The sequence below is a fragment of the Gastrolobium bilobum genome, unplaced genomic scaffold, assembly GCF_033153095.1.
Source record: "Gastrolobium bilobum isolate Gb01-03AN ecotype WA unplaced genomic scaffold, APGP_CSIRO_Gbil_v1 utg8260, whole genome shotgun sequence".
NCBI lineage: Eukaryota > Viridiplantae > Streptophyta > Magnoliopsida > Fabales > Fabaceae > Gastrolobium > Gastrolobium bilobum.
Genome location: NW_026899532.1, coordinates 535,002 through 555,693, shown reverse-complemented (window position 1 = coordinate 555,693; position 20,692 = coordinate 535,002). Strand labels below are relative to the sequence as shown.

Here is a 20,692-nt window from a genome sequence, read left to right as displayed (position 1 = left end):
GTAGAAAGTCATTCAGTCAAAAGCTGATCATCAAAGATACTCAAATACACCAAATATTATGATTATGGATTCTATTGTAAGATATAAGGATTCCTCTTCTGATAATTCTAAAGCCAAGCTACCACCTACCAAGAGACTAGAAATGGAGTCTGCTTTTGGTGTCTCTTTAATTGATAACGAAAGTTTTGATAAATGGACTCACAAGAATGTTCAACCTTATTCTCTTGTAGCATTTTCAGAATTGCAGCAACAGCGAGAATCTCCCCCCTCTTCTATCTATTCTGATGTTACAGAGTGCTATATGGAAAAATTTACAAATCCAGTGCTTGATTCTATAAGCATTAGTCAGATGAAGAACAATGTGATTGATGATATTGGACAGACTCTCAAGAGTAAAACAATTCCCCCTGAAGACTTAGAAATTGATCATTTATCAGAGGAGCTAGACCCAAAAGCCATGATGTGATAGGCAACAACAACTTAATGGAAATTCTCATTAGATCGAATTCCACTGTCCATACTCTTTGCAATGATCCTATGCTGAAATAGAGGGCTTACAAGGCAGAATTGGGTTCAACCAGGCTGGGATAAATGCTACAAAGAAATTCATTGAGCCAAAAGCTGATCAACAAATGGAAACAAAGCCTCAAATACAACAGTTTATATTGTTTCCTTGACTGAGATTTTCACTAGTAATCAAATAAAAGAACACATTATGTATTTGAGAAAGCAATTTGTTCAGGTTAGTACACCATCTTCTAGTGTTTTCAATTACCTTGATCTGTTTGGGTACTACTCTTTTGAGTATCTTTATTATAGAAATATTTACTACTTGATTTCTTTTTTCAATTTTAATTGAAACTGCACAATATGATTACTAGAAAGATTGTTAATGTGAGTTTAAGTTTTTTTGTGACATAATTTTTGTATTGATGGGCACCGATGGAAGGATTGAATTTTTGACTTCTTGGTCAAAGAGGCTTTGAACTTATGTCAAGGATCAATTCTCCTAAAAGCTTGGCCTAAGAGGCATTAATACCATGTCAAGTAAGCTTTTAGTTGAGTTGGTCTCTAACTAGTTGATATTAGCCTTTTTAACCATAAGGTCAAGAGTACGATACTTGCTATCTTTGTTCTTCATAATGAAGTTAAATTTCAATATATGTTAAAATGGTTTTGTGCATTGTCTATGCTTCAATCGAAAAGGATATTTGCATGAGGGAATATCTTAGAGATATAAAAGTTGATAATGTTTTCTGTTCAGGTTCCTTGCGAAGATTTTTGGAATCTGTGAAGAGACTTTTTTTTCTTGCTCTACATGTTGGACTTGAAAAGACCTCTGCTGTGGTGAGTTTCCTTAATCTGTTTACTCTGTTTATGCAAACCTAATAAATTGCAGCTTGTGATGCTTTCACTTCCACTGTACAGGAAACTTCTCCTTATAACTAGTTTCAAAGGTTAGGATTGCTGGAGTTGTTCTTGGATTGTCCAATTTCTTTCATGATCTTGATCTGATTATCCAGAATAAAGTTTTTGGTTGTGATCGTCAACTGAAATTTGGTGTAGTTGGTTGTAGGGCTAGGATTAGCCATTGCAATGTGAATACTGAATTTTGTAATAATTGCCTCATCCTTTATGAATACTCTTTGTTTTTAACTCTTCTTCAAGTGTGATATTTGCTCCATTGATTTTATCTTTATTAATTTTTATTTGGCATTCATGCTGCCTTTTTACAAGTTCCTTTATTTCTAACTATTGCTTTGTTAGAATTCTAGCGTGGTTGTGGGAAGCCTATCTGAGTCATAGCCACCCCATTAACCATTATAAGGATAATGGACATGATATGTTTTAACCTAATAAGCGCACTTATAGTCTCAATTTGAGGTTATTTATCTTGCTACAGAAAACGGAAAAGATTGTTTGCAATGTCAGATACTCGGCTTTTTGACCCTTATAACCCTTTATTATTAATTAATTACTGATTTGACCTTGATTATAAACTATTTCAAAAATTTAACCCTCTCAAAAAACATAACACCAATCTGCCCCTGTTTGACCGTTGACCACCAAGCCTACCCGGGTACACCCCTCTCTACCCGGGTATTTTTTGAAAAATTTTGTGTACCCGAGTAGGGAGGAGTGTACCCGGGTATTGTTCTTCGCACCTGAGAAATTGCTTGAATTATTTACCCGGGTAGAGATGGGTGTACCCGGGTAAATCTTCGTTGGCTTTCTCCACTTTCTTCCTTGGTGACTATGCTTCCTTCACTGTTAGAGTTACGATTGAGTGATTGTAAACTTAACAACATCAGCCCATCTCTTGAGTATGTGAATTTTACTTCACTTGTAACTCTTGATCTTTCTGACAACAATTTCAACTCTGAATTACCATACTGGTTGTTTAATCTCAGTAGTGGCATCTCTCATCTTGAACTTCAGGACAGTAATTTACATGGTGAAATACCTTCCAGCTCATTAAGCCTAAGAAATTTAAAAAACCTTGATCTATCTTTGAACGACCTCACAGGATCAATTCCAAATTGGTTTGGCCAATTAGAACATCTGCAGCACCTTGATCTATCCAACAACTTGTTTTCTGGTTCCCTTCCCTCAACGCTTGGAAATCTCTCATCCTTAGTTTCCTTAAGAATTGGCTCTAATTCCTTCTCTGGTGCAATATCTGAAACATCTTTTTCCAAACTCTCAAATTTAGAATATCTGGACTCGAGCAATTCCACGACTGCATTCCATTTCAATCCTGAATGGATTCCTCCTTTTCAGCTCCATAGCCTTTTTTTGTCAAATACAAAAACAGGTCCCAACTTTCCACCATGGATATATACACAAAAGTCACTAAGATATTTATATATATCGAGCTCAGGAATTTCATCCGTAGATGGAGATAAGTTTAGGAGCTTAATAGCAGGAAACTATTGGCCAAATGGGTGGTCGAAGATTTACCCGGGTACACCCCTGTCTACCCGGGTAAATAATTCAAGCAATTTTTCAGGTGTGAAGAACAATATCCGGGTACACTCCTTCCTACCCGGGTAAACAAAAAATTTCAAAAAATACCCGGGTAGAGAGGGGTGTACCCGGGTAGGCTTGGTGGTCAACGGTCAAACAGGGGCAGATTGGTGTTATGTTTTTTGAGGGGGTTAAATTTTTGAAATAGTTTATAACCAAGGTCAAATTGGTAATTAATTAATAATAAAGGGTTACAAGGGTCAAAAAGCCTCAGATACTCAGATATATTATTTTTTCCATTTCCTTAAACTGCAGTCATTCTGGATGGAGAACCAGACAAGGAATGAGAAGAACAAAAGATTTCATTCCTTCAGATGGTATTCTGTGCCTCTACATCATCGTGGATATGCTTTGGGATTGACTTCAGCTGATGGTTCAAGTGATATGGATTGGTATGCCCTATTACTTTGTATTATTTAAGGAGGAAATTGATCCAGCTTCCTGATCATTAGTGCTTCTGCTATCTATTTATTGACAAAATATACTAATAGCTTCCATCATGATGTTGTGCTTTCTTTGATTTTTTTTTTTTTAAACATTGTAGTGGTCTGGAGATCATTGATGATGTTGCCAGGTGTTTCAATTGTGGTTCTTACAATCATTCTTTGAGAGTGTCCAAGGCCTCTTGACAATGTTGTTGTCAATAATGCTTGCAAACAACAAAGTCCCAACGAAAGCAGAATACTTCTTCCTGCAGTCCAACTTGATATTGTCAGAATTCTCCAACTGGAAAGTATGATGGTTTGAGGCTATGTGCTCTTGATGCCGTAACACGTAAGCTTTTGGGCATGGGGTAAGAGTTTTTATTGAAAAATCTGCTTTTATGTTGAATTATACATTTTTCACTATTAGAACTTATATTTTTTGGATTGAGAAAGAAGTTTTATTGGATAGACCTGAGGGAAAATGCAATTAGGCTGAGGATAGGATATCTTTCAAAGTCCAAATGGGAAAAACAAAATGATAATAATCATAAAAAAATCAGCCCTGAAAATTAAGCAATAAAATTGGACCTAAACACCTATAAAAGAGTGTTACCTTTGCCCAGTAAAGGATCCAGAAAGAAGTATATCCAACTAAGCCAACAAGGGGTTAGACACTTTCCAGCTTCCATATCTTAGAATACCTACCAGGCTCCTTTTCAAAATCTACCCGATGAGCAGCTACGATATGCTAATTATCACTATCAATACAAATATGCAAGACTGCTGGGGATGTGATCCAGAACCATCTAGCTGACCTGTTTCAAGTCAACCAAACTATGGGATGACCCTGGTAGAAAACCTGCTTATTGCACTGTGACACCCAAAAGCTGCCACAATAGCAGCCCCAAGCCCCTAAACCAAGAAATGGTTCCTAAACCAAGAACTGTACCTGAACCAGAACCAAGGCTAAAACAGAAATAAGCAATGTTGGAAACCAAAATAGCTATGTACAATGTTAAAGTTATACCAAATAGAGACTGTCACTTCCAATATGCAAATTTTCACCTTGCACTTTACTTTCAATGCCTCTACTTCCTGGCAGAAAATTGCAACTCTTGCAAGAAAACCACCTGCCATGGTGATGAATTGATGATGTGTAGTCCTCCAGGTAGCATCCCATCATCAAGTAGAAACTTAAGCTCCTTCAATACATTGGTTTCATGAAAAGGTGAAGAGAGGAGAGAGAAATGCAAAATAGATTTACTGAAGACGTGATAATTGAGTGTGTTTCTTCATATTAAACCTGAAGTCCTTAACCTTTCATAATAGAGACTTTGACAACCAAATGATACTTGTACAATTTGGTTTAGAGGCACAAGAATAAATCCTTTTAACCCTTAGGACTTCACTTAAAACTATTCACTCAATATTCATTAATATACATATATGTATATGTTCATGATTTCTTTTGACAATGGCATCCTTGCAGAGAGTATGCATATGGAATTCGATCTAATCAGAGTTTTCTTCAAGTTGTTGCCGGCTTTTGGGTGTGACTCCTCTGATATATGATCAACTTCTAAGTATTGAGGGGGCATTGTTTTACTCTTGAAAGTCTGTCCAGATGTATCATCAATCATGTTGTTTCTCATCTGACTAATACTTATAGAATCAAGCACTGGATTTGTAAATTTTTCCACATTGCACTCTGTAATATCAGAATAGATAGAAGAGAGGGGGGATTTTGGCTGTTGCTGTAATTCTGAAAATGCTACAGAATAATAAGGTTGAACCATCTTGTGAGGCCATTTATCAAAACTTCTTTTATCAATTAAAGATACATCGAAAGCAGACTCCATTTCTAGTCATCAACTCTAGAGTTATAAAAACATGGTAGCAGCTGTTTGTCAATTATTATTATTATTGATTTGATAAATACGAAGGCTAGGCAAGGCAGTTTGTGATCTTGTGATTCTGGCATTTTGGAATATTTCAAAACCCAATTGAAAATAATTACCTTGTAATTGAATTTATAAAAGGCTCACTGTTACTTCACTTAATTTATGTACTATTATTTTATTTGTCCACATCAATATGGGTTCTAATACTTGTAATTTTGCATGAAAATCATAACGATCCCATTATGAAAACGAGTTAAAATTACTATTAGTTATTGAATCCAATGTTATTAAACCCGGTTCGGTTATTGACCCGGTTGATGTACTGGGTCACCGGTTCAACCAGTGGGTCACTGAATCACTAACTATTTTTATTTTTTCTTGTTTTAACTTATAGGATTATTCTCTTTGATTAAAAACCTCGAATAATTATAAACATAGAAAACCAAGAAGCCTACAACTACGGCTGTTTAACCATTCTAGAATCATTTGACCCAAAAAAATCTATCATTTGGGTCGTCAATAAGCAACACTTTTAAAAGAAAATAAAAAAAAAACCCTCACTTTCTTGTTGGTCTATTTCCCCCATTCACTTCAAAAATTAAATAATTAAAATTATTAATATTTATAAATCAATACTGATGTTGGTAATTATAATTAATGAAAATTTTGTATAAATTCATTAATTTTTTATATTTGATTTTCAAATATGTATTCTTATAATCAATCAATTGATGAATTTTTTAAAAATAATTGATTATAGTTTATTTTTAACCAAATAATACTTAGTAGTTTTAAAATTTCCTATTATTTTTTTGAGGGATGTTATATTTACAATATTTTTTCGCTTATAACCTCTTGCAATTAAATTTTAACTGGTGATTTTCGTTAATCTGACAATTATAATTTATTTGTCACATTTATTAATTAATTTTTAATAAATTATAACTCTCAGATTGATGAAAATTAACCGTTAAAATATGGTTATATAAGGTTGTAAGTGAAAAGAGACGGTAAATATAACCTTCTTTAATTTTTTATAATATAACCACAAACAATTATTTAATATTTATGAATTTTTATCAATTTTCAAGCCTATTCTGCAATCATGATTTGTTACTCTTTACTGATTCCACATAATATTCAAAAAATATTGCAACAATAAAGTGGTACAACGCATTTATAATAAAAAAAATTATTTATCAATTATAATCATAATCGATATTTTTTTTTTCCGGTAAACAATTATTGATAATTTTATGTAAATCATTAATGGTTGAAGATTTTGTATAAAATCATAAATAATACAAAAAATTTATTCATTAAAAAAATATATTTAAAGATGAATTATAATCAATTAAACGACTTACATATTAATTAACAATCAATTACCACCGGAAATTAGGGGTGAAACTGGGTCGGACCGGCCTACAGGGGCCTATGGCTCGGCCTACATCAGGTTAGATTTGACCTAGTATATTTCGTAAAATAGGTCGGGCGCCTTGAAAAAGCTTATTTAATAAATAGGCCGTAGGCCCACTTTCACAAGGCTTGACCTATAAGCCTACAAGCCGGTTTATATTATACTATTTATTTTAAATAAAAAAGTATGCCTTGATAAAAAATAACAGATATAAATTTAACCAATTGTAATTATTTATAACTCAATTATATTCGATTATATTTTAAAAGAAATCTGACTTTATTTCTTATGTAAGATGAATCAACATCTTAGCATGTTAGATTGCGTATATGAATATATTAAAATTTTTTGGGAGAGGTTATACTTACTACAAGCATCATGATGTGTTTGTTGGATTCATGTAGTTATTTTAATTTATATAGTATGGATTTGTTTGTTGGATCTGATGAAATATATGTTATTTAGTTTGAGCATTTTGTTTTTTAAAAGTAACTTAAATGCAGATTGTGATGAGTTTTGTCGTGATTCATGATTCTGTTTGGACATTGAAATTATGATTTTTGATTTAGCAATACGAAGTTGATTCATGATTTTTCTTGGAAATTAAAAATTAACAGGCCAATGGACTAGGCCAGGCCATTTGTTTTTTTATAAATGAGTCAAATCAGACTAATAGTTAGACTCGTACTAAACTTGAATCATGCTAAATTAAAATTTTAGATATAGACTTAAACTTTTCGAAAGAAAGCTTAGTCCAATCCACTTTGACCCCTATAAAAAAATCTTGTTCATTTTTTTTTTGGTATGCGAGAAAATCTTTTTAAAGAATACAGAACACCCTCTTTCACTCCGAGTAGCTACTCTCACTTTCCAAACCCTAGCCAGCACTACACGCACTCTCTCTCTCTCTATCTAGATGTCGAGCGCCGATCCCGAGCACCGGGAAGAGGAGGAGGCACCTGCCGCCGGCGATGATGAGGATACCGGAGCTCAGGTGGCTCCCATCGTCAAGCTCGAGGAGGTTGCTGTCACCACAGGCGAAGAGGACGAAGATCCCATTCTAGATCTGTACGCCCTCTCATTCTCTCATTTACGTTTTTATTTTCATCCTTAGGGTTTAACCGTAGTTTTTTTTCATTGAGTGTAGCAAATCGAAGCTTTACCGGTTCGACAAGGATGGGAATCAGTGGAAGGAGAGAGGCGCGGGTACCGTCAAGTTTCTGAAGCACAAGGTTTCTGGCAAGGTTAGGCTTCTCATGAGGCAATCCAAGACCCTCAAGATCTGCGCCAATCATCTCAGTATGTGTTTTTTTTTCCTTCCTCTGCATCTGCATCTTCTTTTTTTCTAATTTTGATTTTGAGATTCAGTTTCTTTTTTCTTTTTTTTGGTTTGTGTGTGTTTTATTTGTTTCTCGATTGTCGCAGTTTTACCTACGATGTCTGTGCAAGAGCATGCTGGGAACGAGAAATCTTGCGTTTGGCATGCCAGGGACTATGCAGACGGTGAACTCAAGGATGAGCTTTTCTGCATTCGTTTTCCTTCAATTGAAAGTAAGTATCCATTTATAAGTTCCAATTTGAAGATAATTTTGTTTAGGTGCTACTAATAATTAGGCATATTCCTTCAGTTCTTTTGATTTAGACGAATTTGTGATTCCCTGTTTCACAAAGTTGGTCATCTTACATCTACATGTCTTGGATTGGAGTTATCAGTCTCCACTTGGATGCTATTTGCTGATGTGCAATTTCTGTTCGATATTTTTTTGTCAGCTTGTCTGCTGTGTTTGGTATTTTTTTGTCTCCACATTGCGCCAATCTCCATTTTTTCTGTTCGATTGAACTCTGAACCTACCAAGCACAGTGTTCTGTTCTGCACCTTGTTGCTCGATGAAACATTAGCATGTTTGTATCTTGTCTAACTCCAAGGTTGCTTTTGATGAATATCTGCTAAAACACTTGCCTTGCTAAATTTCCAAGACGTTTTCTGATGAGTTGTTTAGAGTGAATTGAACTGTTTGAAGTATGTTCCACACTCCCGTGAGAGAAATTTAATTGTATTTTTATGTAATTAGGCATTATAGTTAGGGGACCTTGTCTATTTAACTGTATTATGAAATTGTGTTTGTTTGCAAGATTTCATAGATAGACATTGATGCAGATTCCGATAAAGGTGATTAGACTAGCCTTAACATGCGCCACTTATCATAACATCTCTTTTTTCATTTTGATATTTGTTCTCCTTTTCCTTCATATTTTTTATATTTTGCTAAATTTAGTAAATCATTAGAGATTGCTATGTATATGGTTTAAAACAAAATTCGTAGTTAAGATTAAGAACGACAGATTTTTAGCTGGTATGTATTGGACTACATCGATTCACATGTCAATATCTCCCAGATTTTGAGTTATCTTAAATTTTGTAAGTTCCTGCCATCCTTGATACAAAACTTGCCTGCATATTGTGACTCATTTTATGAATTTCCTTTCAATTTTTTTATTGTGTTATAACTTTTATTTAGTGTTACATGATCTTTGGTTTTAAACGCATAAGCAAGAATATAAGATCACAACTACACTTGTACATTATATTTTAGATATTTACTTATCTTTAATTAGCAATAGTTTGTTCTATGCCCCAATAAAAGAAGTAGGTATTTTTTTAGATTCCATTTATATGTATGTTGGCTGGATAAAAATTGCTTTAGTTGATATTATGGTACCCTCCCCCTTTTGAATTTCAAGGATTGAGTGTATGTCGGTATCAATATCAGAAGTGAAATGTCTTTTGCATTTACCCCTAGCATGATCTGCATGATCTATATAAGGGTGTGCGTGATGTGAACTTTTTTTTTCCGATGCTCTTTCCTGTGATCTGTTTGGCTGGGTGTGGGGATGGAGAAGGGATAGGTTATAACTGAACATCTCATTTCCTCTGGAGAAACTTTTTAAATATTTTTCTTGCCATAATCTTAGCACGTATATTTACCGTTGCTTTGTCTTTCTGTTTGTTAGATTGCAAAAGCTTCATGGAAACATTCCAAGAAGTTGCTGAGTCCCAGAAGAAAGAGGAAAGCGAGGATGCATCTGCAGCATCTGGTCTTCTTGAGAAATTGAGTGTTGAAGAGAAGGCTGATGCAGGGAAGAAAGATGAAGAGAAGTCTGATGACAAAACTGGGGAACAAGAATCTGCATCAGGAAGTAAGGCAGATGCAGATAAGAAAGATGAAGAGCCTGTGTCCTCAGCTTGAGTATTATATATTCATATTTCAGTCTACTTGGCAATCTGACAAGGTTAGGTGGTCGATGCTTTTGCCGCCCATATCTTGGGATGATCTCTCATATTTTAATAGTCTTCGGATTGTGTCACTGCCATGCAATTGAGCTGTTTGTGTCCTCTTGAGTTTTTGTCAGCAAGCGAAGTTAGGGTTCGGTTTGAATTTTAAGGTTTGACTGGTTGAGGTTTCTGGGTCTGGGAGTTTATTTGTTATTGTCATTTTCATTCTACATATGTATTTGTTGCGAGTCGAGTAATGAGTCACGTTGGTTGGGAGGGTGCAGTCGAGAAATAGTCAAAAGTTATAAACAAAGGTCTTGGATACAAATTGTTTGAGTTTCACATTTTTTCAGGACTCAAACTACGTGGTTTTTTTTTTACGGCTGCTCATGTTATAATGTTCATCATTCATGAGCTGCAAGTCAAGCAAACTTCTCGGTAGAGCTAGCTTTAATTTTTTTATCATGTTGCCTTCAATAGAGGGAATGAAACATGAGGGAAATATTTGGGGGATCGTGGTTATCTGTTTCCTTATTTTCACCGAGTGACAGCGAAGGAAAAGAATGGAATGGGCAAAAAGTAACACAGTATACAAGAATATTAAAGTCTGTTTTGAGTTTTTTTCTTCATGTTTTTTTCTCAAAGTTAAAGAGCTTTTCGTTTTGTGTGTTTGGATATAAGTTTAAAAAAAGCCAAATAGATGTTTTTTTTTTTAAGCAAAGACTTATTGCTTTTTAAAAAAGCCAAAATTCTAATTTTTAAAAGTGCTTTTTTTGGTAAATAAGTGCTTTTCAAATATTGATTAAAATACAAAACAGTTTCGATTTTTTCAAAAATCCTTTCACAATTAATAATTTTGAATTCTTTTTAAATTCCATCTTAACCGGCTTTAAATTTTTGTGTAGGGGCGCTTGGTTATATTATTTATATTTTTTATTTTAAGCGTTTTTAATAATATATACTTTCCATAAAATGTTTTAGAATTTAAGAGCTTTTATTTTATCTAATTTTTTGTGAGCTTTTATCAGTTTGTTTACATGACCGTAGAGTTTTCTTTTCTTCAATTTTTCAAGTAGTATTCTATTTTTCTTCTTTTATTACTATGCGAACTCGTTTGCTAAATCTATCTAGTTTGGAAACGCACTGTTCCCTATGTGATTTACACTAAACTTTTATAAAGGCCAAGGTCACCTCAATAAGATCAAGTAAGTTCCTAATTTTTCCTACGACCAGAGAGCTTCAAATCATTATAAGCTTCCAACCAAATCGCCAGTGTAACCTCTACGACTTTTGCTGACGAACTTAACAAGGTGAAAAAGACAAAGGGAACCTCAAGATGAAAATAAATGAAGAAAAAAACACATCAAAATTTGAGTGACTGAATGTAATTATAAATTGAATTCAACTTTGATTTATTGTCAGAATATTACTTTTACACTGTAATTTAAAATGTCACTATATCATTTAATAAGTCGTTAACATCATGAAGTTCAAGATTCTTTTAATACTACAATTCAAAGATAGTGTAAGCTTAAATATGATGTGACAGAATCAAAATTAAACTCTTACAATTTACATGTAACTACATTAATATATCTTCAAAAATGACGCCCAACAACAGAGGAGGCACAATAAAAAGAAACGGGAAAATCTTTTTTGGTGACAGCAGAAATTTAAAGGAGAAAGAAAGAACAGCGCTTTGATCCATTTGGCCACATATTATAAGGGTTGTGCTCTTTATGCAATGCATGTCCAAACAACTCATCGGGACAGCATCAAAAGCTTTTCCACTCGAAGCTAATAATGTTTTTCTTCCAAAAAGACAGGCCCATCGTGGAACTGGTTGGTGATCCATGCAATGTCATGTCATGTCATGTTCTCTCAATTGAGCTTCTGCCAGCCAATAATTTCATGCTTTGTGACCACTTGTTTCATCATCATTTTTCAAACTTAAACCACTTCCAGTTTGCATAAAGTGCTTCATTTTCAAAAGGGATGGCATTGGTTGGTGGAGGTTCTAATAGTTGAGTGTTAACAGCATGAGGTAGCTTTTGCTTATATCTTTTTGCCATCATATCAGCCTCCTGAAATACTCTCTACATGTGGCAAAAAATAAATAAATAAATAAATAAATAAAACATCTATCATGATCTGTCCAACTAAAACCATATAACAACTTTAATAGGAAAATGATAAATAAATACCTCTTTATTTGATAGAAAAAGGCCAGGTTCACTTTCAAGGTCTGCAATGCTGCATGGCAAGAAAAGCGAATTGGCACCAGCAGCAACTTATAAACTTATACTCCAATGAAATTCTTTAACAGAGAAGTTTAGGAACAAAAGGGTTAAAACTAAACATGTCCAGTGGGTAAAGAACAAGAAAGTGAACTGTAGAGCATTCATGTTAGTGAGCCACACTCTACTCTTCAAGCGAAGTTAATTTGTTTCAACTCAAACCCATGCAAAAATCATGACTCAAAGAGTCAAAAGTATAAAGCAGTATTTTATTGCAACACAAATCTGAACTGTGTTAACATAGGAACTCAAGTAATGTTGTGTTGTTTTGATCTTTGAATCTCAAGATTCACTTCTTCTTTTTTTCCCTTTACAAACCTTCAATTCCACTGTTTGGTCTTTCATACCATTAGTCACAAGCATCTCCTAGAATTGGAAAAACTACATTTTTCAAATAAGATTAAACCATTTTGTATAATGTGATAACCTTATTGGCTCCTTTTATGGCAATGGCTTATTTTGTAATGAGATGTCTTACTTATAGGGAGGGTAGAAATAGGAGCAGCCTCATCCAGGTTAACCAAACTAGGCTAAATAAACAGTAACATACTAAATGCACCCAACAATTACAGAAGGAAGTTAAAGTTAGCAATCCATTACCTCAGAGAAATTTTCTCAGGAAACATTGACCTCACCACCAGAACTTTAACGTTTTCATCAACAGAAAGTACGTCACTGACAGAAGTAACTTCAGCTCGAGTGATGTTTGAAACATGCAGCAACCCACTGCAAGGCACCCAATCAATTCATTGTAAATGTCAGGTCGATGTATATAGACAAGTTTAATCCAACTTCAACAATTTAAACTCATGAAGTTGATATAAAAATCTTGAAGGAGATAAAATGCAGAAGAACATGATATTACAAAACCTTTTAACAACAAAGTAGCCAGACCAGAATGTCAGATGATACAGCAATTGTAAGGGTAGATATGTGTGGGAATATTAAAACCATGATATGGTAGGTAAACAATAAAGAAAATTGCTCAGCAACAAGGATTGGTGCACCTCATATTTGTTAACTTCACTTACAAAGAGAATCAAAGTTCAATGTAAATACCTGTGAATCAATTTATGTCGTGCCTATTTCTGTGTTTAAAACAAGAAAATGCTAAAAATGGTCTAGATAAAAAAAATGCAGACAATTGAGGAAATGTTTACATCTGTCTATGTTATTTTGAAATTCAAAGGAAAACGCTCCTAAAACTGCTTACAAGTTACCAATATCGTGCTTCCCAAAGCTTCAAATGTTTCTTTTGGAACTTCAATTATTTATATCAGGTTATATTTTCACAATCATGCTCTTATCTGATAAAATGTTTTTTTCCCCTATACGCGGGCTCTGAGACGTGAAAAAATTACTTTTACAGGCTATGTTGTAAAGAATCCTTGAAAACAAAGGAAACAAAACAACACGTCCCAAAGGTTAAGCATTGAATACTTTTAAGTGGACACCCCAAGTTCAAATCCCATTGGGACCTTGGGATGAGTGGAATGTTTAGGGTTTAAGATTTAGGAAAGGCAGGATGGACTACTTTTTTAGCAGTTTCAATGGACCAGGAAAACAAGTTGCACTAAATTCTCTTATATTCATTTTTTAATATTAAAGATCTCAACATAGTAGTCTAGTTAGAGAGTGTGGCTCACGAGTAGCTCCCCCTTTTGAACCCCGGATCCATACGTTCCAGCATAATATGTCATTATCTGGGGGCAGAGCTAGGATTTATATACTGGGAGTGCCAAAGATTATAACATTTTTTTAGGTGATCAAACCATTAAATTATATGCAAATTTTCAAAATTTCGAAACAAATTTTAAAATTTTTAAAGGGACGTCAGTTCCCATTCCTTTGTCCCTGGTCATTACCTTAATAGAGTTATGCTAACTCCTATACCCTAATTTTGATAGAACTCCAAACTTACAGATAACCTTAAGATAATTGAGGTTACTGATGCCAAACCAATTATAACATGTGCTCCTTAAGGGCTCAAGCAGAAAGCAAAATGATACTAGAGCAAATTACAAAAGTACAATTGATTTTCTTATTTTTCACGTTGGTTACTTAGAATCTTTTTGTAGTTTGTTGTTTTTTTCCTTTATGTTCTTACAAGAGTGATACAAATTCTGAATGAAGGAGGCTTTTTATTCAACTTTGGTAGGCGATAAGACTTTCAATCTCTTAGGACCCATAACCTACGAAAATTTCAGCAGCATGTGGATTAAAATTACAGTACCTAGTCATAGAAATTTTTTTTTTGAAGCAAGAGGTATTTTTGAGGCAATCTACATGGTAAGTAACAAGGAACTATCACTCTAACATAAGGGAGTGACTTAATTTTCGAACTTGGCAGAGATGTGTTAGAGATATAAAATCATTCATGAAGTTACACCCAACATCTTAAGCTTTTGATAGAATTGGTCTTTACCATGTTATTAGAGCCTCTTCAACAAGGCATCAAAGCCTCTTACATGAGGGGGTGTTTAAGAGGTATGAAGTATTCATGTTCGTGAGCCTAACAACTAAAGCTTTTAGGTTGAGTTGATCTTTGACAAGACAAATACTTAAATTAATAGTTATAAAACACTATTCAAATCAATTCAACAGTTTCAAATGTTGTTACAACCAGGAATAAGTGGAAACGAAACATAATGGTAAACTACCAAATAGTTTTATAGTGATGATTGGCCAATTTGTTTCATTAGCTTAATGCAGTTCAAAATAATTACACTGATGTCAAGGGCGAATAGTAGGTTTTAAGTCACAAAAACACTTATATGTCAGTGTGCCTGATTTATCTATTTTGTTTTTTATCTTTTCCATCAGCCATATGTACGAAACGGACATGGATTAAGATTTCTCGAAATCAAAGAATTTGGAAACATCCAGCAATACTCCAAAATGTAATTGTGGTACCTTGCAAGCAAGAAATGCACCTACTGGAATCCCTTGAATAAAGTTGTGATTTATCAAACAGAGAACAAAAAAGTAGAAAGGGTTCGCTATTCAAATCCAAGCTTTCACTGACCTTCTGTTACTTTCTCCTATCTTAATTTGGGCTCCATATGGAAATATTTTTTTCACAGTCCCATTTAGAAGTGTTCCCTCACGAAGATATAGCTTTTCCTGCAACATCATATTATTGCACAACAGGAATTTCAAAAGATAAAAAGGAGAAAGCAAAATTAAAGAACTCTGAAAATTTGAAGCAAGAAAAGCATGTAAGAATAGGAAATACCCAAGCTTCCTTCTCACTAAGTATCAAACTGTTTTTAGATTCATCTATTCGAGTAATTTCTACATAGATACAGCACCCCACCTACACCATTATAATAAGTAGTAGTAAGAGTAAGGAAGACAAAATAAAGACTGATGATAGCAATAACAATCAACAAACGTATTCTATCTAACTAATAGGAGTCTTCCAGGTGTAAAGAAACCTAGGAAGGGAAAACATTTTAAAGAAGTACAGATTCTTTTAGGTAATTTGCTGAACACTTAAAATTGTAAAATATACTACACTCATTTTCCTTGCGGAAGCTCATAAAGTATTATGCAATACCACTTTTTGATCATCACTTCTCATACTTGAAATCCAACATGATATATAAGGATTCAAATCAAGACTAGAGTATACTTATCCACTCCATAGTAGTCAAAATCTTTGACTACTCCCTTAAGGAACGGACTTGTTTAAAGCTTAAAAAGAAACTAGTTTCGATTTTAGAACAACATCAAATTTGATAGGATAGATCATATAGCTTCCATAGATTACACTCAGACAGCAATCATACAGGATTTGAACTTTGCATAATGGCACCATCCGCATCTGTGAAGATTTAGAGTTGCTATATGCAGATCTAATAAATAACAGATAATATAATCACAGAGTATCAGCGGAAGCTTATAAGCAAAGTAGCTGTCCCATTAAGAAAAATGATCTTTTTCCCTGACTAGGAAGAAAGTGCTAAGGCTGCAACTTACCTTTTCTTTCAATTCAGTAAAGCTATTTGCTCTTTTCACAAGTCCAGTTTTGGGTAGGAAAGCTCGCAAACCCTGCACATCCAAATTCAAGAAAAGATAAGCATTTAATCAAATGCTACATGAACATAAATCTCAGGTCAATGGCACAGACCTCAATCCTTGTTAGCAGGCCCCCAGTATTCCACTCTGTAATTCTAACCTCAATAGGTTCATTGAGCTGTTTTATCTGCCCAAAACATGAAAAATTGGACATTTAAATCTCATCAGCAAGAGAAAGGAGATGTTATCTGACTTTACAGGAATTAAGATTGCTAACAGGGATATTGTAGCATTCATAAGATCATGAGCGTCAATTTTTTTGTTAGATCACATATATTTCCTTTCTGACTATAATCTCAGTATAAATGTGATGTAACATGTGCTTACAATGTTGATATGAAATAATAGAGTAAATGTCTATTTTGGTTCTCCAAAGATATACATGACATCATATTAGTCCTCAAGTTATAATATCAAATTCGTCATTTACATACACATGCAATGTGAAGGGGAGCCTTGGCACAACAGTTAGTGTTGTCGCCATGTGACTCAGAGATCACTGGCTAGATTTATGTGAGCAAATGCAAGATAAGGCTGTCTACTATAGATCCACACAATGGGCCTGACCTTTCCCTAGACCCTACACATAGTGGGAGCTTTATAGCACCAGGTTGCCCTTCTAAAGATATACGCAACTTCATATTTATCTTTCAAAATCACATTTTTGCCATCAAATTGGTCATACAATGAAATTGGCTCTTAAGGACGAAATTGATGGCATTACTTGTCATTGAAGGACCATTTGATGTCACTAATAAATGGAGGACAAATGTGATGTCGTGCATACATTTCGAGGACCAAAAGTAATGTTTGCTCAATCATAAACTCTTTCCAACTAAGTAGTCATAAGAACTACTGAATTCAACTCACACATTCTTCATGAGAGTTGGAATATCTACTAAACTATATACATAAGGAGGGGGGAAAGAGGAATGAAAGAAAGATAAGAACCTGCCTCACTCGATGCCAGGCAATCCGGCGAAAGAGCCTTCTGGTAGAAAGCAATGGCCTACCACTAAGTGTTCTACCTAAAACCTCAGCAAACAAAATGGTTCCAGTCTCTACCACAGGTCTTCCAGGCATTGGTACTCCATTTATTGCCTCATCATTCTTTACAATTCCCATCTTCCCATGAACCATAAAATTCTCTGCATCCTTGTTCACATCACATAACAAGTTCTCCATTTCTTTACCATACAAGGGAAGCACTTCCTTCGTCAACATTGTACCTAGTAAGTCTGCCCCAACATTGACATCAAGCTTGTTTTCATTGCCTGAAACAACAACACCCACCACAAAATCCCCAGGTTTGGGCTCATAGTACTCAACATTAATATTCTTAGCTTCTTCTTCATCCTCATCACCCAAATCAACTTTTTCTTCAGAAACTTCCAATACCTCACCATCTTCTTCAACCTCCTCCACAGAATTACTACCTTTGAAAAACTTAAAAAAAGGTGCCAAAGCCTCCTCTTCAGAAGGCTTCTCTTGGTCCATTTCAACTTCAGAAGACAACCCTTCTGCAACACGCACAGGAGAAGGCTTGTTCAGCAACTCAAGTTTTTCAAGCTCTTGGATTCCACCATCAATAGCCTCTTGAGATGAATCACTGGGAAAGCCATCAAACCCCTCATTCGTGGTGCAAAATGTGCAGTGGGTATCGCCCAAAATCGAAACTTTCTTAGAAACGAGGGAAGCATGAGGATTGGAAAGAACAATCCTGGCAAAAGAACAAGAAATATGGGGTTTTGAAGATGAGTGTTTAGTGGGATTGGTCAGTGGTTTCTTATTGAAGGTGCTGCTGAAAACACTGATATCCTTAACCGGTATTATTGTACAATTGGGAAAGCAGAGAGACTTAAAGGGATGAAGATTCAATGGCATCTTGATATGCTGCACACAGCATCAGCGTTGGTTTTTCAGACAGACACACACAACAATATTTGATTCTGGCTTTATCCTTTGTATTTTTTACCTTTTTAGCTCAATTTTGAAATATAAATAAATAAATTTTCTTTGTTGTAAACGGGGGAATTATTCGGGCTATTTAAATTCTAGACTTTTATTTTTTTAAATTAATTTCTCTAGTTTTTTTTTTTTTTTTTTATAACTAAGAGATTTCAGTCGAGGTTTAGGGCCCGTTTGGATGAGCTTTTTTTTCTTCAAAAGTTGCTTTTTTTCTTGAAAAAAAGCACTTCTCATTTTTAGTTCATTTGGATGTCTACTTTTAAAAAAAGCAGAAGCCACAAAAAAAGCCAAAAACTTACTTTTTTCATAAGCTAAAAATTTTAACTTCTACAAAAAGCAGAAGTCAAAAGCCAAATATTTTTTTCAAAAACTAAATATTTTTATAAAAATATAAATAGGTTTAACTTTTGTAAAAAACACTTTTAAAATAAGGAAGAGATAAAAGTTACTTTTTTTAAAAGGTGAAACAAAGAGGCACTTAAAAGCGCAAGGATTTTCAGTGGTTACAAAGAGTTTTGCCAAGAAGGAGACACTCTTTTTTTTTTTTTTTTTTGTGTCTCAACGTATCCTCCAGCTGACAGTAGAAGTTTTAATTCTTTCGAGACAGGAAATTATATTAAGTGAATAAACTTCTTCCAACAAAATATTTTCCATACGCACGGTTAGAGATTAAACCCCTATTAACATGCTTAAAAAATCCAGTTATCTACCAACTATGCTAGACTCTGTTGATAGGAAGACATTTTGTAACACGTCTTTGCATCACCCAACAGAAATTATTATGAAGCACAAAAAAAAACTATTAACTTATTATCATTTAATTTTAATTTTTTTAACATTTTTCCACGTTAATTAAAAACCCAACTAATCTAGCGAGTCTCCGAATATATTTTATCTAAAATTATTTTTAAATGGAATAGAATATTAAGCTTAAAAAAAAAATATTGTGCCTTTTTTTTCATACCTATAATATTTTATCTTTTAGGCTTTTTTTTTTTTATTCTTACTTTATCAATTACTCTCATTGTTATATCTGAATCCCAAATAACATTTATTATTTCTGTCTCATCTTAAGATTCTGATATAACATTGTTAATGAATAATAGGTAGAATAAAAAAAAATAGGCATAATATTATATCTCTATTTAAATTATCATTTTCATTAAGTTGCAATCATTTATTTATTTATTTACATATAAACCTTTACTATATTAGTTTAAAATTCAGAAAAGAAACAAGTTCATTATAAAATTTTAATTTAATGCTTTAACTAGTTTTTAGTTCCTATAATTAGCTAACTAAATAAATAAGTTTCAGTTCTGAATGAAACTATAAGAACCAATAGAACATTCGAACTTAAACTTTTTACACGATATATGAACACATAAATATTTGTATATTAAAATAATTTTTATTTATAAAAATAATATTTTTTTACGTCTGTATCGTCTCATTTATGTAAGATTGGATGATTAATATTAATTCTTCCGATACTCACACTCACACCTTCTAGCTCGGTATCTATGTACATGTGTTCGATTGACAGAACGAGGCACTAATTTGAATTATTATTATACGAGAAAAGTTATACTTACAAGTTACAATTTTTTTTTTTTTACAATCTCTTACAACTATATCTTAACACCGTTGATTTTCGCCAATCAACGGTTATTATTTTTGTAAATTAAATTCATTGATTAATTATTAATTCACAATAAATGATAACCGTTGATTAACGAAAATCAACGGTGTTAAGATATGGTTGTAAGAAGTTGTAAAAAAAAAAGGTTGTAAGTATAACCTTCCTCTATATGTAGGGATTTCCATTCATTATTTAACATGACACAAAAAAGTTTTCTACACATACAACATTTTGTGGGGCCCGCACTTTTTGAAGCAAAAAAAAAAAAATACGGTACGTAAAACGAATCTCTATAACATTACACAATCACTTTTTCTACGACATAATTCTTATAAAATCCATATATATATATATATATATATGACTTTGGATTTCTTCAGCAGCAGATCACCATTTTTTCTTACAAAGAGAAGACAAACTGAGCACCACCAAATTTTGTAACCAAATTTTGTAAAAAAAAAATATTATGCATGTTTTTCAAAGTGTGAGTGATAGGAGATTAACAAATTCTTACGACATAAGAATTAATATATATATATATATATATATATTCACAATATATTTTTTTGAGTGCAAGACTACGGTTAAGCTCTCAAGTTTATGTAAAAAGATTATTACGTGGGACTTGCTTTAAAAGAAGATAAATATATTACAATGT

At 33.6% G+C, this 20,692-nt stretch overlaps 3 protein-coding genes across 4 annotated transcripts; 2 read left to right on the top strand and 1 right to left on the bottom strand.

The window, feature by feature from the left end:
• The first annotated feature begins 1,170 nt into the window (after nucleotides 1-1,170).
• Nucleotides 1,171-3,656, top strand: LOC133290987 (leucine-rich repeat receptor protein kinase MSP1-like). Its single transcript, XM_061489146.1, has 5 exons — nucleotides 1,171-1,347; nucleotides 1,400-1,457; nucleotides 2,276-2,742; nucleotides 3,283-3,419; nucleotides 3,572-3,656. The coding sequence occupies exons 1-5, from the start codon at nucleotides 1,171-1,173 to the stop codon at nucleotides 3,654-3,656; spliced, it is 924 nt and encodes a 307-aa protein (XP_061345130.1).
• Nucleotides 3,657-7,591: 3,935 nt separating this feature from the next.
• On the top strand, nucleotides 7,592-10,543 carry LOC133291010 (ran-binding protein 1 homolog b-like). Its single transcript, XM_061489180.1, has 4 exons — nucleotides 7,592-7,841; nucleotides 7,921-8,072; nucleotides 8,199-8,324; nucleotides 9,786-10,543. The coding sequence occupies exons 1-4, from the start codon at nucleotides 7,690-7,692 to the stop codon at nucleotides 10,019-10,021; spliced, it is 666 nt and encodes a 221-aa protein (XP_061345164.1). The 5' UTR covers nucleotides 7,592-7,689; the 3' UTR covers nucleotides 10,022-10,543.
• Nucleotides 10,544-11,571: 1,028 nt separating this feature from the next.
• Nucleotides 11,572-18,322, bottom strand: LOC133291025 (protein PIGMENT DEFECTIVE 338, chloroplastic). 2 transcript variants are annotated; one of them, XM_061489199.1, is made up of 8 exons: nucleotides 17,376-18,322; nucleotides 16,477-16,551; nucleotides 16,326-16,397; nucleotides 15,580-15,660; nucleotides 15,370-15,467; nucleotides 12,945-13,070; nucleotides 12,252-12,300; nucleotides 11,572-12,143 (listed from the first exon to the last, which is right to left on the bottom strand). In XM_061489199.1, the coding sequence occupies exons 1-8, from the start codon at nucleotides 18,306-18,308 to the stop codon at nucleotides 11,985-11,987; spliced, it is 1,593 nt and encodes a 530-aa protein (XP_061345183.1). In that variant the 5' UTR covers nucleotides 18,309-18,322; the 3' UTR covers nucleotides 11,572-11,984. The 2 variants fall into 2 exon arrangements, with proteins under 2 accessions (XP_061345183.1, XP_061345184.1); XM_061489200.1 differs by lacking the exon at nucleotides 15,580-15,660.
• Nucleotides 18,323-20,692: the final 2,370 nt, after the last annotated feature.